Source organism: Diplotaxodon limnothrissa, linkage group LG15, assembly GCF_057381915.1.
Source record: "Diplotaxodon limnothrissa isolate DT_005_m linkage group LG15, D_limnothrissa_male_GT1.1, whole genome shotgun sequence".
Classification (NCBI taxonomy): domain Eukaryota; kingdom Metazoa; phylum Chordata; class Actinopteri; order Cichliformes; family Cichlidae; genus Diplotaxodon; species Diplotaxodon limnothrissa.
Genome location: NC_140610.1, coordinates 16,287,054 through 16,306,135, shown reverse-complemented (window position 1 = coordinate 16,306,135; position 19,082 = coordinate 16,287,054). Strand labels below are relative to the sequence as shown.

At 38.9% G+C, this 19,082-nt stretch overlaps 1 protein-coding gene across 1 annotated transcript in view; it reads right to left on the bottom strand.

Moving 5' to 3' along the window:
- The window catches only part of rngtt (RNA guanylyltransferase and 5'-phosphatase), a 113,933-nt gene that overhangs the window by 77,864 nt on the left and 16,987 nt on the right, over positions 1-19,082 (bottom strand). Inside the window, exons 8-9 of the mRNA XM_085372042.1 lie at positions 18,043-18,144; positions 941-1,076 (exon numbers count right to left, since the gene is read on the bottom strand). Coding sequence (XP_085228168.1) covers positions 941-1,076; positions 18,043-18,144 — 238 coding nt within the window. The remainder of the gene's footprint in view (positions 1-940; positions 1,077-18,042; positions 18,145-19,082) is intronic.

Sequence of the window (19,082 nt, the reverse complement as noted above, 5' to 3'; positions counted from 1 at the left end):
CTGCCAGGAATTCAATCTACACTGTGCATTCATCCAAAATTGGAACCCAAGTTGATGTAAAGCTCATTAAAACTGTAACACAAAACAGCATGTAAAGACAAAGACCAGAGGCTCTGGGCTAAAGATGAAGAATATCAGACAACACGGCTGGGTTCTAAAGGGATCCTCATAAACTAAAAAATACAGCCTCTATCAGCTAAGAGCCAGAAGCATCAACAGATTAATAAACACGAGTCAAAACAAACCTTGCAGCAATCTAAACACACGGCCACACAGCTTCTTCAAAGGAACACTTAACACGCTGCAATTAGACATCCTGCCTGAGTGAGGAACTTAAATTCACCACATCAATCAGAAACTGTTAAGCTAAGAGGAAGCGCAAACCTGGTGTTTGCATAAACTCTCAAAACTTTGACGAAGCAAAGCCAGGAGCAACACATAAAGAATGAAAGGCAACTTATTTGTAATCTTCAGTATTTGAAAGACAAAAACAAAGACTGGCTGGCTTTATAATCACTGATGACATGAACGTGCAAGCAGTTTCCTATGTTTTCATGATGACTCATACATGTGCACCTGCTGCAGTGGTGCAGCTTGGACCTGCGTGACACACGCTGCACAGACACGCCAGTGGAAGTCAGAGCCTGGCATTACAGTGGAAGGATAAGTCACCGACCCCTGCTGAGCACACAGCAGAGCGCAACAACAAAAACACAACGCAGAACAAAGACTGAAAACTGAAACATTTCATTAGTGCTTTCCCCAGGATGTGTGCAATTGGAGTCTGCTGTTTCAAACTGAAACGTGCTCACCTTTCGCACCAGGTTTGACAGCTGGTGTCAATTAGCCTTTTCTAATTTCGTAAAAAGACTACGCAGCAGGAGCAGGATGACAGCAAATTTGGAATTGGAGATGACGCTGGACAAGAAGCATAACTTACCCCATCCAACAGAGTATTTGATAGGTGGACACGTGGCTCTTTCCGGAAAGGAAACTCTAGATTTGATATGTGGAAGACGGCGTTGTCTCTGTCGATCATGTACACCTCGTTTTTTCCATTGATGAGCATCATGTACCTGTGGAAAAACAGGATGCATCATTAGCTAGTTGTAAGTACAAGTTAACAAGTTTTATTTGTGTTAATCGCTGTGATAGCAATGATTATAAGAAGAACCACTGAAACCCCAAACTCAAGTAGTTATAAAGAATATATTGGAAACTGTAACGCTGTCATAAATTCAATAAAATCCTGGCAATAAATCCTACATTTAAAAAAGCCCAACTAGGGATGGTCATCACAAACTAGCTTAAGTTTAGTACTGTGTAGCTTTTATCTTTTAACATATCCATACATCCATAAATCCGTACATCTCCAACATACCCCCCCCCCCCCCCAAAAAAAAAACGTTATATTTATACGTGTCTCCCATCAATTTTAACCCAAGCAGTTGAATGATTTTTTTTTTTATTTTTTTTTTTATTTTTTTTAAGAATAATGATTTCCTTGTTTCCATTATACAAAAGGGGGGATTTAAATTGCAACAAAGACAACAGCTTCAACCCCAAAAAAGCAAAGCACTGGCCTCACCTATTGGCTGAATCTTTACTACTAAAATGGTAAAGAGTGTGTGTGTGTGTGTGTGTGTGTGTGTGTGTGTGTGTGTGTGTGTGTGTGTGTGTTCGACCCTGTCGATCAAGAGCTCCTTCACAACACATTCACTGAACAGGAACAGAATAGATTAGAAAAACAGCATCTCAGCATAACTGTTTCAAAATGTACATGTTTTCCATTTCACTCAAAGTATGTTTAATTGTTTCTTTGGGGTAAACTATTATAGCCTTTGTGCCACTTTATTAAAATGTTTTGTATTGCTTGTTTTCATGTAATTTCTCCAGACAAGCAAAGAGGCCTATAATTTTCTTTCATTAGCTTATTTGGATGATTAAGTATGGTAATAATAATAATACTTTAAAGCTTAATTGTTGTAGGCAAAGAGAAACAACACAGAGTCTGTGTATGCCTCCAATGTGCAAATGAGCTGTGTTCAATTGAAAAAGCAAAACAAAAACAAACAAAGAAAAAAAACCATAGGTAAAGGTGCAAGAGCTTTTAATCGTGTCTGAAAAAGGAAAGATCACCAAACAGATGCTTAATTACCAAAGCACCCATTTTTCCTTTTATCTAGCTGCAGTTAACGAGAACTGCAAACTAAAAGCTGTGATCAGTGTGGCTGAAACTGAACAGACACATAAAAGCTTGCTTATTTTACTTCTAAAAAGAATAAAAGGTGGCTGATACTACAACTTGTTTTCTTTTTACAAAAAGCATCTTAATAAAATTTTTACTCGATGGTAAACCAATTATTTTTCTTATTACAGAAGTCCCTTAGCATCTTCCACTAGCACAAAAACACTTTGTTAGCACAGAGTAATAATCTTCAAACTGCATACATCACCAGTGGCCCATGCTCAGCTAATCCACAGCACGCCTTTGCAGGTGAGATAAAGAGGCACAAAACAACATTTCTACAGTCTGTTTTCCTCAAGCTAAACTTTTGCAGCAATAAAGCAACGTAACATACCTTGTGTGATTTCATGCTGTTGTCTCTACAGTATATATTTATTACTGTTACCATTTTAAAGGTTTTTTGTTTTGTTTTGTTCAAAGAAAACCAACATGGTCAGTCTGGGGTCACACATTGTTTGTGTTATTGGATTAAATGGTATTACACTGCAAGGGATTCGCTGGTATTTTGTCCATCATAATCTTTATTTTTTCTGCTTTGGGATTCTTCAAAAGTAATATTAAGTAAAAGCAAAACAGAAAGTGAAAAGACAATCCACTGCTGGAAAATTACTTTTCCACCCTTGAGTAGGCCAATCTGGGAGATTCAAAACTTGAGAGCAGCGACTGTTGGACTGTTAAAAGCTGTTAAAACAGGCCAGCTTTCAAACATGGGTCATGATATGAGCATGTGGCTGGTATTAGTTTGACTCATAAGGTGTGCCGCACTGCCAGCGCATGAAGGATAAGACCCCTTTTAGATTTTTATCACCCTTATTTCTCCATCTGCACCACTACAAGGATGGGGTGGGGGTATCTTTGAATAACCAAAGTAAACACTACAGGTGAGCTGAGATGTTCTTCTCTCAGGCATTTTCTTTAGAGGCGTGGGGCTTACAAATTAACTGGATATGGGTTCCCACCACATGCATGTTAATCTATTATTTTGTAGACACCCCATCTGGAAAATAAGTCATCCAAATTATTTGGAACCCAGTTATAATTTAAGGATCCATCCTTCTGCTGGTGCTGTCTAATTTAGAAAAACTGACCTAATGTATTTCATTTAATGAGATGTTTTCTTCTTATTGGGGCTAAATTGAACTGTGCCAGATGAATTTTGTGCATCGGGCCAGGTTGCTTTATCATCTTTTCATTAAGATACATAAAACTGAGGTCGAACAATATTCGAAAATACTGAGCCTTGAGCCGTTCCTCATTTCTTTTCATTTTAAAAGGAAAATGAGAAACAGGTGCAAGGATCTATCAAAATGTGCAGCAAATAAGGCAAAAACTTTTTTTCGAACAATTCTAACAAGCTTGAAAGTCAATATGAAAGTATGACTATCTTATATAAGTATATAAGCTTTCTTATATACTTTTTTAAGCAGTGTTCAGGAATAGTTCTTCATGCATTTAACACTCTTCTTTGGATGATGGCTGTTTGTTCTCTGTCAAAATGATTTTAACAATGTTGAGGTCTGGGCTCTGAGGAGGCCAATCCATGACTCGACTTAACTCAGTTTTTAGGGTTTTCTATTAGATAGTAGCACCTTTACCAGGACACACTACACCCACTGTCAGAATATGCCAAGTTTTCAGCTAATACATACACTTCTTTTACTGTCAAACTCCATTACCTTTGATAGTTTTCAATTATTTGAATACAAAATGCTAACAAATGATGTGTTTTGGGGTGCTAGTTTTAAAGATATTATACATATTACAATATTATATAGATATAAAATACATACATTTCAGTACCAAATAATACCTGAAGAATACCCAGAGAGGCACAGTTGTGTTTGCTGCTTTATCAATAAACACAATGAGCTGGCAAATAATTAAAAGCAGTTTCGAAACAGGGACATTAAACAGACTTAAATCCTTGATCTTCCCTTCTGTTGGTTCCCCAAAAATGAGCTAAAAAAAGATGGGCCACACCCAAAAACACAGACACCATTGTTGCCTTTGTGTTTCCTCCAGAACAGTCTCCAAGTATAACAGCAGGTGTGAGCATTCAGCATTGTTTTTACCCAACTGCTTTGATTAGATTTTCCATGTCAAATAGATCTTTATTAGGCTCTCTTTGTTGTCTTTTTTTTTTTTACTTAAAGAACAATATGTACAGAATGACAAAACCCAGAAACTCAACCATAGTTGACAAGTCCCATTAATGTCACTCAACTTATTTTTGTTGTTTAACTTAACATCCATCCATATGCGTGACATTATTCTGTTTAATGGTTGATTAGTTAAGAGTCAAGTAGGCTTGTCTTTGTTAATTCCACTGAGAGAGAGAATCTGGTGGCTTCATTACACACCTCTTATGAACTCAATTACACTCTGCAGTCTGCTGGCTGCTCTTTAAAACAAAATACCAAGTGCTGAATAAAGCAGAACTAATATGTCGTAATGAGCAACTAAAGCCCTGCTGCATTTGGAAAGGTTAAGTATCCTACTCAATGCGAGTAAAAACTGCAGCAAATTATCTTGTATTTCAAACCAGAAGAAAATTGGTAGAAGACTTTCATGTGATACCAACTTACAGCTAGTACACACACTGAAGGGATTTACGCATTGTCGGAAAGCCAATTTGGATGACAGAGATGAATTTGAGATTAATGACTTCCCAAAGGACAAAGACACAAATTTCTCATACCTGCTGTGACTCTCCACGATTATAAACAACAGGATTAGACCTAATAAATATGCCACCAACACCAGCTGGTTCAAATAGGGAAACTTGTCAAGATGCCAAGAGTGAGGGTGTGTGGAAGTTTACACCAGCAACAGTGATGTGCGTTACACAAGTAATGTGCCAATGCCATTTACCCTGCTGACTCTCAAAGGAGATGTCTGGCCCAGGACCTCCAACACGGACCGCACCAAAGTATATCTGGTGAAATATAATGATATATGAGCGTCTTTATGTATGGTCTTGTTTTATTTTGGTCATCAGCCAATGTACTAGTTAATAATTCCCTAGCTAGCCTTAGCCCCTCTCATCCCTAAAGCCTTAATCTTCATTGCAGACATGGATACACACACAGACATCTGGGGAGCTGCTAGCCAAATAGTCATTCTGGTCATATTTATTTAAAATCTGCTTAAAGTCCAGCAGCTGGGGCACATCTGTCATAGATGTATTATAATGCAAGATGACTGCCCCTCCCTGAACCTGGTTCTATTGGAGTTTTATTCCTGTTAAAAGGGGGTTCGTCCTTCCCACTGTCGCGAAATACTTGCTCACAGGGGGTGTTGTCTGATTGTTGGGGTTTTATTGTATTACTGTAGGGTCTTTAGCTTACAATTTAAAGTGCCTTGAGGTGACTGTTGCTGTGATTTGGTGCCAGATAAGTAAAATTGGATTCAATCAATTTAATTGTCAGATGAATCCCTGAAGTATGTCTTAAAAGCAGGTTGACAGGAAACACGTGGAGACCATAGGTATCATTCAGCTGCCTCTCCACTCTTGGGGTCAGATGGACTTCACAGTCACCATACTGGGCCACAGTATGGTGAAGCAGTGGATGGTCTGATATCCTCGTGTCGGTGTTGTTCCCACATCATCACAATAAATGTTGTTCCAGGTTCAACATTGTAAGTGACCTATCACATTGTTGTGACATTCCCCTTTTGTGCCTTTGAAAAATACCGCCTTTAAAAAAATCGACTTCACTTGCGAGAAGAGAAACTGCTTCTGTCCGCCGATCTAGGAACTTGAATTCTTTGCATTTCAGGATGCTTTCCTTTAACAGTAAGCATTATAAATATTGTCCTTACAGAGGCGGTTTCTCTTCTCGCAAGTGAAGTCAATTTTTTCAAGGCGTTTGTTTGGGTTTTTTTTTGAGGTCACGGATGACGTCAGCAGAAGGTGGTTGGTCACTTGCAATGTTGAAACTGGAACAACATTATTTATGATGACGAGGGAACAACACTAACACGAGGATATCAGATCGTCCGTGAAGCAGTAGTCCTCATGCTCTAGAGGTCTGATGTAAATAGTAGTGCCACTCTAAGCACTCAAAGTACTTAGACAGTGTAAATACCTGAGTTGAAGGCAAGTGGATTTTTTTTTTAGTAGGTTCTTGAAGGCATTTTATCTCTCATATAAGAGGCGTCCATATCCACTTTCAAGACCCTAAAAAGAAGTGCAGTTGCCTTCAACTAAAGTGCTTAAGACTACCATGACCTGCATAACTGACAACCTGCCCAGACACACTAACCAGAACTACCTGCAGCTGAAGCTCTGGTTCACGTGACTCTGCGCAAAGTTTTCTAAGGGTGTAGAGCAGAATGTCGACTACCATTGTTTACTCCCATCCAAGAAGGTGGAGCTGACTTCTGACTGCAGGAGTCCCTGAGGGGTCATTATGATTATTTGTCACAATATGAGCCCACTCATATTTCCAGAAGACCACTTTTTACATGACAAGATAATCTTTCAACAAAGCGTGGGTTCCCTATTGCGCAGACACCTGCGTCTCATTAAATACATTAAATTATTATCCATGACATGATAGAAACAAGTAAAAAATAATCCTTTTCAAATATTGTAGAGAACCAGGATTTTATTAAAATAAATCAAATGGTTTCTAATGCACAGACAGGACACTTTCTGTCCTGTTTGTGGCACATTAGTATATGTGACCGTTGTTTTTCTTGTGACATTACCAATAAGTTTGATGTGTCACATGGCCCTCTTCCTATTGAAAAAACAAAAGTTGTATCCAAGATGGCCGACTTCTAAATGGCCACCATGGTCACCACCCATCTTGAGGAGTTTGCCCCCTCACATATACTAATGTGCCACAAACAGGACTTTAATATCATTACGGTGTATCCATATAAATGGCCCACCCTGTACAACTTATGGAATACGCTGGTCAAGAAAAGTGGCCGTCATAAGATGGTGTTATGTGTAGAGTATGACCACACACACGCACACGCACACACACACACACACACACACACACACACACACACACACACCCCTCCCTGACAGGAGAAAGCGTAAAAACACACTAATCCTGAGATATAAAGCAGGTGGAGACACGTCCTGTGGATACTGCAGGGGGATGGAAAAAAGAAAAGAAATGTTGGTGGAGAAGGGAAAAAAAAAAAAAAATGGTGAGTGGGCCAGCACTTACATTTTTTGGGTGGGAGAGGATTGACTCCATCCTCAGTGGAGCTGAGGATGGAGCAGGGTAAGAAAGGGAACAGGAAATGCCTGTGTTGCCTAGTTTAGGCAAAATGATAACTCCTGCAGATAGAAAGATATACTTGTGTGCAGGGCTAATATCTTTTATCTCAGAAAAGGAACAATGGCTAAAAAGATCAAACAGAAACGCTGAGTGTCACAACAGAGAAGATCTGTCAACCAGTGGGGACACAACAGGTCTGCACAGAGCAGAAGAAGTTCCCCCGCTGTCTAATTAGCCAACTAGCCACGGCTGTCAAGTACGTTCAGAGGAAAGTAGAGACCATTAGTTCTGTGTAACTCCCAGTGGTCCTCCTCCTCATCACAGTCACACCTTCATACCAATACCATTCCTCCCCTCCTTCCTTCTATTAAATTATGTTGACAGCAGATACTTTATTCTGTTCTTATGGACAACAGGAAATTGTGAAATATAATATGCTCATTTATTCAGACAAGTGGATGCTTCTGCCCACCTCCTCCTCGGCTCTCTGGGTGCTTCGCATGTTATGCGCATTCCCGAGCCACATCCCCCAAACTCTTTGGCCCTAATGAGGCACAGACGGTCATTGTATCGGCTCTGCAAGTCTACAAGGCATGACTGACAGCAGCTGATTTCCAGAGGAGGGTTTAGATCAGATCCAACAGCTTTGCACATCATTAGTGATGTGTCAAGGGGCTGCTCAAGGGACGGTGCTTTCTTTTTCCCCCATAGGGAGGGCGGGGTGATTTCTCATTTTAGACGGAAGCGCAAAAAAAGAAAAAGTGGGCAAAACAAATGGATGTACATATTGTATTTGTTTGCTTGATGCAGTACTCATGTGACTCAAAATACTATTTAAATACTTACAAATTTAAGCTTTTATAAAGAGGCTTACATATGCAGCCAAAGGCAACTAATCCTTTATTGTTGCCCACTACTTGGGCAAGGATTAAGGAACCCAGTACTATGGGTTCAAAAACTACACACACTATAATTGTATAGACAATGTTAACTGTGCTCAATTTTGACAGGTTTTTTTTGACTGGTTAAACATTTTTTGGGGATGCATTTAATTGACTAGGAGACTAGTGAATTAAATGTGAGGAGCAGCCCTAATTTAAAGCTTACTGAACACCAGTAAGAATAAATTCCTGTAATGTAAACAACAAGTTCCCTGTTGAAACAAAATTTCAATAACTTACAAGACAGAATTTTGGTGCAGTCTATTATCATCATTAGCATCACAGACACTAGGCTAGTACACGCCCTTGCTACAGTGTTGTTTGGCCTGTTTTTGCTGTTGGTTATGAAATGAAGGGTGTAGAAACGAAAGAGTAAAATCAGCTAATTGACCGGTAGTTGTAGAACACATGATGACCTTATTATATATCATGTAAAAGTCAGCTTCTGTTAATATAAATGAGATGTTTCTGTGAAATTAAAACGATACAATGCAGCTTGCTGTGCTGTCCACAAAAGGCAAAAAACCACAACAAACAAAGACCCCACCCCCAATTTTAGCCATTTGTGAGGTGGTTGCCTGGAAATCTGATGGCACCTTAATACCTAATACATTACTGAAGTTTTGTGGATATCAATCTGATTTAAATACTCTGATATAGATAATAATTTTCACATTTTAATCCCATTTGGCAGCTGAACTCTTGACTGTGTGGGCCCCACAGGAGGCACACAGATACACACACTTAAAGATTTTGTGTGTTATAGTAAGAAATAAGAAATTAACTAAATAACAAACAGAAACTATAAAACACAAACACACATATGCATTTGTAATTATTTATTAAGCATACTGAATTAATGAATAAATGTTTTATCTTTGTGTTATTTTATTTTGTTATATAAAACACTGGCAGTCTTACGGAGAAAACCAAAGAGCCAAAAAAAAAAAAATGGGAAAGATGGCACTGAAGTCTTTTTCACTGACATTATTTCATCTGGGATGTAAAAGAAAAACACTGGATTGGTGTCCTCTCTTTAAATAAATCACTGGAGTGGTAATCAGGGATGAAACAGGACTTTAAAGAGACAATTAAAAAAGTCCAAAACTTTCTCAAGTCCAGTTTCTTTGAGTCCAAATTGAGCAACATTGTTTGTTTAAATGCCTAAGAACATAATTGGCTCTCTCCCTTCTCTTTGCCCTTCATCTCTGGGGCACAAACCAATCTAGCCCTGACAGAAGGCTGTATAAGAAGAGGTGAAAAAACCCCAACTCACTTTATGTCTCCCCTCTTGGCAAATCCACTAATTTTGCTGTCTTTCCAAAGCCCATTAGAAGCCACCTCCCTTGGCAGATTGCAGGCAAGTGACAAGTTTGTTTTTAGTCTTGTTTTTTTCCCCCTCACTGTATGACTGGTTGCATCGAGAAAAGCTATATAATATTTTTAGGTGAGTGGGGAAGCGTCAGTACTTTGTCACCGTCACGCATGTTATCATGGTACTGAGTGAGGTAGTTTAACTGTCACAGATGTTGATGCGTTGCCCTGTAGTCATGAGAAGAGACTGCCAGAAACACCGATTTGATCCTGACAGCAACTCTGTTAGACCATTACAGGCTGCTGAAAATTAACATTCTTCCTCACTTAACCTTTTCCTGTAAAAAAAAAATTATACTTGCATGTGATATTTAAAAAAAAAGAAATTACTCATTTAAAAGTAAAAATTGCTTTCATTAGAATTGGAAACTTTTTTTATCCTCACCAGGGTAACAAAGGGATTAAGAATATGTAAAACTAAAGTGAGGACCCCTAGCAATATGCAAAGAGAAAAATCTTTCACGGCCACCTTGGAGAGACAAATTTCCTATTAAAAGTCCATTTCAGGCCTTAAAAATGCCACTGGAAAGAAAGTGGGACATTTAATAAGAAATGCTCTGCACATTTCATGTAATCCATCAAGAGAATGACAATTTAAGATCACGCCCTACCACTGCCATCTTAATGAAAACCCACCAACTCGACAATCTTCCATCATCTTAGACTGCAAGTCCTGCTGTTGCTTATGTATACTTTTTTTTATCCTTTGAGAAATTTTAGAATTAGACCCCAGCAGCACATCGAACAAATGACCACAAATCTATTGGTGTTAGTTTTGAGAAGGGCAAACCTTCGCCCCTGGCAGAAACATCTGGAATTCAACATGTAGGGCAGACCTTCCCAAAGTGTGGGGCCCGGCCCCTAGGGGGGGCGCAGAGCCATTGAAAAGGGAAAAAAGCAAAAACAACGCTTGGACACTGCTAGCGTAATGGACTGGTGTTTGATGGGGCTCCCACACACACGCAAAGCATGAGATGAAGCATAGCTGAATATGTTTCCAAACTAGGGCTGTTCGATATATAACGATATATATCGGATGAAGATATAAAAACATCTATCGTTTCATTTTACGCTATCGTTTGTTTCGTGGTGTCACAAAATAAACTGTTTACGGCAATATTTTTTCATCGTTTTGATGGTCACTGTAGTGGCTATATTAATTTCTTAAAGTTCTCTCTTTCTCTTATATTTAATATAACCACACTACGGACGGACAAGTACCTGTTTGTATGCGTTGTCGTTAACAACAATGACGGTAAAACCAACGCGTGTCCGCTTGTTTATTTTCCACATAAACCTTTCACAATAAGAGCTGAATCACGTGAAAGAGTATGCAGTGTTTACGGATGAGAATTTAAAAAGAGCCGCCAGGTGCTAAGAAATAAACCTTAGACTCAAACGTTAGAACAGGCTTTTCCCCGCAGCACGCCGTGTAATAAACACTCACACAAAAAAAAAAACCAAAAAAAAAAAAAAAAAACAGCGGCTGTTACAACTTGTGTCTAAAAATGTGTAGTTTCATGCATCGGTTAAAACACTGGACTCCAGGTATACGGCGCCCAGCTGGAAACACTTCAGGCAAGTTGAGCTGCCCGAGATTCACAGAATTTACAGAAAATGTTACATTTTTGTGATTTATATCGTTATCGGGACGATAGAGGTCTTATATCGGTATATGAGATTTTGGTCATATCGCACAGCCCTATTCCAAACCAACTTCATTCTAAGCCAAAGACTAGAAAATATGGTGAAGCATATCTTCCCTCTGGCTTCACCTGCACAAGTGCCGAGGTAGGTCTCCCCTGCATAATTGGTTTTCCCTTCGTCGGGAGCACGCGCTGGGCTCTCCAAATCACGGACAAACAGTATCACACATTCTTGATTTTTAGTTCACAAACACTTCTTGTAATGACTAACTACTCATGACATTTTGGAGATGTTAGCTCTTTATACAGTAAAGTTAACACGGGATACAAATAATATCAGGCTGATCCTGCCACAATTTGTTCCCCCGGTTCAAATCCCGGACAAACAGTATCCCACAGCTGTTTATGTTTTTAAACCAATTTCCACAGAGAGGCATTTTTTGAAAAATGTATTGATATCAATGTTGAATATTATTACACAGGAAAAAAAAACAACTACACGTAAAATAATTACACCGTGACGCCTCTGCCTTTCTAAATAAAATGACAGTAAGTGTGTGTGTGTGTTTGTAAGCATGTAAAACCTGAAGATAGAGACAAAATACTGTCACTGTTAATCTGAATATCTGCAATTCATCTCATGTAAACAATAACGTGGTGCACAGTGTGACGTGAAAAAAGGCACATACCTCTGACGTTGCGAGACGAACTCTGTATTCCTCGTCCACACGTAAACGGAAAAAAGGAGTTTTAAAAAATCTCAGTTTCCGGTGATTCGAAACGCCGTTTACATGTGGACGAAAGGTCCAAACGCATAGAAACAGCTGCGTTTTCAAAATACCCGTGTTGGTGTGGACGTAGTGTAAAGGAGTTAGTAGTTCATTTTCTTACTACCTGTAATTTATTGCAGATTACTTGTATTTACTTAATTGTTTACTAAATGTTTGAGGTGTGAAATAAACCGCATTGGAGCAAAATATGGGTGTGTGTGGTTGGAGGGTGTGTTTGTGCGTGCGTGCGTGCGTGCGGGTGGGGGACGCGAACATTTTTCTTGTCAAACAAAGGGGGGCCTAGTAAAAAAAGTTTGAGAACCACTGATGTAGGGGGTGCTGAGGACCAAAATGACCGGAGGGATTTCATACTAGTGATGTCACAGTATCAGAAATTTAGTAGTTAGTACCAATACCAGTAGAAATACATGCGTTTTTGACACCTAGTTAATTACTTACAATTATCATCCAACATAATGCAAAATTGCATATTTAATTGTTGCAAATGAATGTGTCAACAGCAAAGCAGTTCCATAATTTACTTTGCCTTTTGTACTAACGAGTCAAAGCAAAGCTACAAGTGTGTTGCATGGAAGTCAGAATTTCCAGGTTTCCGAGTCGGAATTCAATAGTTATCAGAATCAGAATACTTTATTAATCCCGAAGGAAATTAGTTATATCACCTCAAATCAGTGAAACAAATCTAGCTTCTCCAATTTTGCTACTGGAACGTGTTTAAATCGGGAGTGATGTCATTCCCAGCTCCAACATTTGACTTTTTCCCGTTTCAGTTCAATCTTATCCTTATAACACCGAAACAAAAAAACAGTTTAGGTATTATTTTGTAAGGTGAACAACAGGAGTGGGTAAAAAATGAAACAAAAAAAAATATACACTATTGTATCACTACACTTTGTTTGACAGTATTATATCAATACAAGGACACCACACATTAATATTTTGTTAAATACAATTATCTGCCACCACCACTCTGGGGTGAAGCCTTCTGAGGTAAATGGACCAAAGCATAGTGCAGCAGGTGCACTAGCTGCCATCTTCCATTTGTATTTTTTCCTGTGCTTGTGGACCTCCTTCTGCATCTTCTCCTTTTTTAGCATGTAACGGCAGACTAGATCCTTTTGTATGCTCCCTTCAGTTCCTGAAGAATTGCCATCTGGGTGCATATGCTGCCCACAACAACTACAGTACCAATAAATAAATAAAAAAGCTTATACAGTTGCATTTGAAAATTTTGGGAATTGAATGTTAATGTAAGAATCACCGCGGGACACATCCCCATTTCATACTGATGATCACCAAGGCAGGTACCACTGATCTTACAGCACATCATGGCAATTATATGACAAACAGATTAATGCTGTGTTACACTTGAAGTGGACAGCCAAAAATTTGAGATGCCAGTTGGAATTTTCAGCTGGAGTGCTCCCACATGAGTCAGATTTGCCACTCGATTGTTGGACAAGTCACAACAATCCCAGCTTTGCAATGCAAGAGTGGGATTGTTGGAATTGTAGAACTTGTAATCTGTACTCCCACTGTTGTGTATTTGTGACCACTACAACAATGATCCTCTACTCTAAATGGAACAACTGAATGACTACACCTTACTGGAGGCAAAGCTAGGTTTTCTGACTACTGCTACTGGAACAATATTGACTCAAGCATGGTAAAGAAATACAACAGACTCCAAGAACCAGCAAAGGAAGAATAAAACATTTTCATCACTGTCATGTCTACATTAAAACTTTGCAACTTCCTTTAACTGTTCATTAGATTATTCACACATTCAACTCTTCGTCAACAAGAAGCAAAACATTTAGCTCACTGCACTTGTGCAGAGAGAGGGGAAAGAAGCCAATAAACATTTACTTGTTTTTTGCCACATTTATTTTGAAGCCAGACTTGTCACACCAATTAAATTCATCAAGGACTAAGCCATGGCCCTGCTCTGCACCCTCTAGAAGACTCACAATCACAGTCCACTAATATTGTCCAGTCCAACCTACAGTCCAGATTCAATGAAGATCTACACTGTTGGAATTTAATAACACTGATTTAATAAAAAGAAGAAGAAAAATCTATTTCTCACCAAACCGCCTCTCATCATCACTTCTTTTGTGTAAATTCAATTTCACACACAAAAGATAAACTTGTATGACACACACATGGCTATTTACTGGATAAATTAAAAAGCACGGGCACTAATAAGGAAACATGATTTTCGATTGCTTTCATCCATCCCTTGGCTTTGGAGAATAAAGTAACATCAGAAGAGGCTGTTCCTCGCAAAGAGAACAAAAGCCTCTCTTTTCCAAGCGCAACTTTATTACTTGTATGTAGACCAAAGCGAAGACTGCGTTGTGAATATCCACAATGCTGCATGATCCTTTTACAAAAAACCCCATTGCTTTTGTCAGACGTACTGCATGCACCGTGTGTCAAAAAGACAACAATGATAAATAAAGAGAACTGCTGAAAAAGCACGAGAACCGCAAACAGCAGGCTGACGCTATGCTGACAACAAAGACCATCAAAGTCTACCATATCAAACCTTTTGCCGTGTAAATATGCTGTGGTTTGCATTCTGATGTTGTTCGCACACATGCGCATGCAAAACACGCACACACAAAGCAGGATGTGAATAAGAAATATGTATGTCTGTAGCCGAGTGTCAACAAGTTTCAAGAACTTGCAGGTATTCTAAAAGAAGCCAGAAAACATTTTTATTTATATATTAACATAAGATGGGGCACATTGTTTACCACAACTCAAGAAATAGACATTAATTCATATGGCTGAAAAGTGACAACATTTTTATATCATACTTCTACACGAAACATCTCCAAGCTTCCTCTTTTACATGATGCCCCAATTGTTTGGAAAGCAGTCGCAGCGAAAAAACAGTAACTGAAAGGGAGCTGAATGTATTAGTCCAGGGGTGTCAAACTCAAATACACAGTGGGCCAAAATTCAAAACTGGAACAAAGTCGCGGGCTAACATTAATATTTATTGAAGAAAAAAAAAAATCTTCCTCCAGATATAAGAATGAATCTTTTCTTATGGACTCAAACAAGTTTTGCTGGAAAACTGAATATGGAACAAGCAAAGCTTAATACTAAACGATATATATATTAGCTGTATAATACCAGTAGGCCAGCTCTAATAGTAATTTGGTATGGCTTCGCGGGCCAAATGTAATTAGGCTGCGGGCCAGAGTTTGACACCTATGTATTAGGACAACCCAAACATGACAGTTGGACCTCCAGCACTCCAATTATACTAGGAGAGTTTAAGAAAGAGTTGACTGAGGTTAGAGGAAGTATGAAATCAAGACCAGATAAAGTGACTGGATCACACCAATTGAATTAGTCATCCCATTACAGCTAGGATTTAGAAATCACTTTCACTTCTAATCTAGCAAAGCACTGGCTGAATACAGCGTTGTATCACAGGAGGCTGTAACACAGCCCAAGCCAATATATGCTTTACCAAGACAGCAAGCTGCTGTTGCTCACCTCAACCTCAAACACACTATAGTTGAAGCTAAAGGTGTTATCTTGTATTTTTCCTTTTGTCAACAAACGCCATGAAAGACCAAAGTTATAAGTGTCTGTGAATACTTTGTGACTTTCCTGTGACCTCAGTCAGAAGAATGTGTCTTGATCCTACTAGGGTAGAATCTGTTCCAACAGTCTACTATCTTTTTAACTAGGTCAAAACAAGCAAGCAAGCCACCCAAAGGATCTAAAAGAAGCAGTCAGCTGGATTATCTGCAGACTCTAAATGAACAAACAGCTCAGGAAAGTCGACGCTGTTAAAAATAAATCAATAAATAAATCAGGTGGTGTTGGAAATAAACTAGCAGAAGAATTTACTTTGTTTACCAACCCACTGGCCTAGAAATTTGCCATACATGGGATTAGAGCCCTCCACACTCACCCTGTGTTCCACAGTACTTACATCAACCATACAAAGCCAGATTCTGCAGTAAGACCACAGCACCGTCTGTGTAAAACTATCAACTCTAGATCACTGTGGTCACTGCTGTTTTCAGTATTTCTCAGACAAGAGTGAGCCATTTAGAACCACATGCACATGCAGATTAAGACATAATCAATTATGACAGTAACACATTATTAAAAAGGGCAAGCAATAGCAAAGTCAACCCTTAGATACTGTTCGGGTCAAATCTAACCAGTTTTGACATGCGACAGCAGTAAAAATGCCCTAAATTCATTATTTTGAAGTTAGCCAGAAAAAGTAGCCACAACATGTAACAATAAAAATTATTCTGAGTTAAATGAGGTTAAACACATGGGAATGCCATACATGCAAGCATTCCTCCCACTACTAATAGTGCAAATAGAATTAAATCATTATGGCTGGTTTTCATGTTTTTCCTCCCAAAACGAGTGTTGTAAGACATAAAAATACACTTTCCATTAATCATCTATTTATTAAATGTCATACATTCTAAATTCCTGTGTCCGACAGACAGGTATGTATCCATTGTATACTGATATGTAGTTTAACATTTGTTATTAGGGAATTCTTGGCCCAAGTCAAGACTGTACCGGACCAGACCATGAAGACATACTTCCTGATATTTCAGGAACTATGTCTAACAGATCCTTTATGAGTAACTATAATGCTTCAAAATGGGAAATTAAATACAAGGAAGAATGATCTCATTTTAGAGTTCATGTATAGTACAAAGATCAGACAATGTACCAATTTAATATTTGCTCCATCTTTTGGTTTGTTCATAGATTTTTGTAGCACACCTTTTATTTCACCAGTTGAAGTTTTTATCATGCACATTTCCCCAAGATGGATTTTCCCACCTTCTTTGATTATTTTAAATATTATTTCAAGCAATATGTCCTCTGGATTTAAAAATGTAAAAAGTATTTTACCATTTTTAAATTGCTAAATTTGAGGAGAAGGTGGTGCATTATATCCTCAATATATCCTGTGCTTGAGTGGTGACTCATAGCATACGGAGCCTCTATCTGCATCTGTTTTTCACAACTGAAAAAAATATCAGGTTACTTTTCAAAATCAAGTGCTGGAGGGAAATAAGGTGACAGACGAGAGCCAGAGGCAGCAGAGGAAGAGGTCAGTGTCCCTCTTCAGTCAAACGTCAGAGCAGAGCTGAACAACAATTTCAAGATGTTCTGAAAATAATGGAAGCTGATTACACACATTAGCGGGATCTTGGTCAGAGGCCAAATCTGTACTCTGCTAGTCTCTCTCTTAGGGGAAACTAAAGCACCGATATGTAAAATTCTTTAAAATGACTGCAGTCATTAAATATTCACCAGCACACTGCACATTTGCACCAGCGAGGGAAACAGGGCTTCACAGCGGACTACCAGAATACTAACACTTCTTTTTCCCTCAGCACTGGCTTTACGTAACAGAGAGATAAAACAAAAGAAAAACAACAAATTCAACCTAAAATGTGACCAGACAGAAGAAGTGCCCCATGCTCTCTCTTTTATATGGGGTAAGAGACTGGAGTCAGTAATCCTGTTCAGGTTATATGAAGGTAATTATGCAGGGAACATCACTGATATCAAAGAGCACTCCTGCTGATTAGCCATGTAAAATCACTGTAATTAAAACCTAATGAGAACGAGCATCTCTGATGGACAACTCTGAAGGACATAAACTTACGGTATGCCTACTGACACAAAAGAAAACCCATTGAACTTTGAACACAATGAAGTTAGAGACACACAGTCTCATACCTGTACTGACACATGAAGACAAGCAGTCATTTCTCATAAACTCACCGCGTGCCGTCGGCTTTCCAGCTGACTTTGTATGGATTCTGCTCGAGGAAACGCAAATTTTGCCTATCCATGGACACAGGCTGCGCACCAGGAAAACCAGACCTGCAAAAACAGCAACAACAGCCCTTACATGTGTGCCTGATCTTCAGCCTGGCTCTAAACACAGCTTAGAAGATTTTTGGTTGGCTGTTTCGGTAAGCTTACGAAATGTCACATTTATTCCATTCAGGATCTTCTATTAATGATCAGGGAGTCAAGTCTTTTCTAGCACATCCCAAAGATTTTCAGTGGGGTTAAAAATAATGTCTCATGCTCTCTGAACGAGTCCTTTGCAATTTAAATCCTGACATCATCACCTTGGACTATGCCTGTGCCATCGGGAAGGGGGAAAAAAAAAAAATCAGAGCAAACTTGGTGGTTCAGTATACCCAGGTAGTCAGCTGTCCTAATTTCTTTTGGGCTTAACCTCGACCTGACTAACCCCAGATCATAACACCACCATGCACAGGCTTGTATGGTAGGCACAAGACATGATGGGTGCATGTTTAAATATTTAAGCTCACTAGCAAACTAAAGCCTTTTTTGATTTAGCTTCAGTTTTTTTGTTTTTTTTTTAAGCTGCGCTGCCGTTTAGTCCCAATCCTTCTTTGCAGAATGCATGCGAAAATACTATCACATTTCTTCACTCTCAAACATAGTCATACGTTTTACTATTGGTGCTTATGATGACATGATTTCAAACTCTTAAATCCTCTCCAACCACATAATGCCTTGGAGAGTTCTTAACCCCATTTTAGTAGTTTCAGCAATATCCCTTGTTGTTTTTGTTTTGTTTTTTTCCTTGAAGCAAACCAATAATTAGACTCTTCTGAAAGGAGATATCGCATGGTTGTGAAAACAATGTCTTAATACACGGTTGTTTAGAAAGCGAATCATTGCATCAGTTAGGGTTACATCACCTGTTGCCAGCCAAAACATGAATCACTGCAGGAGTCACCCAGAAGAAGCCTCTTACCTTTGCCTAATTACAGTGGTGACTT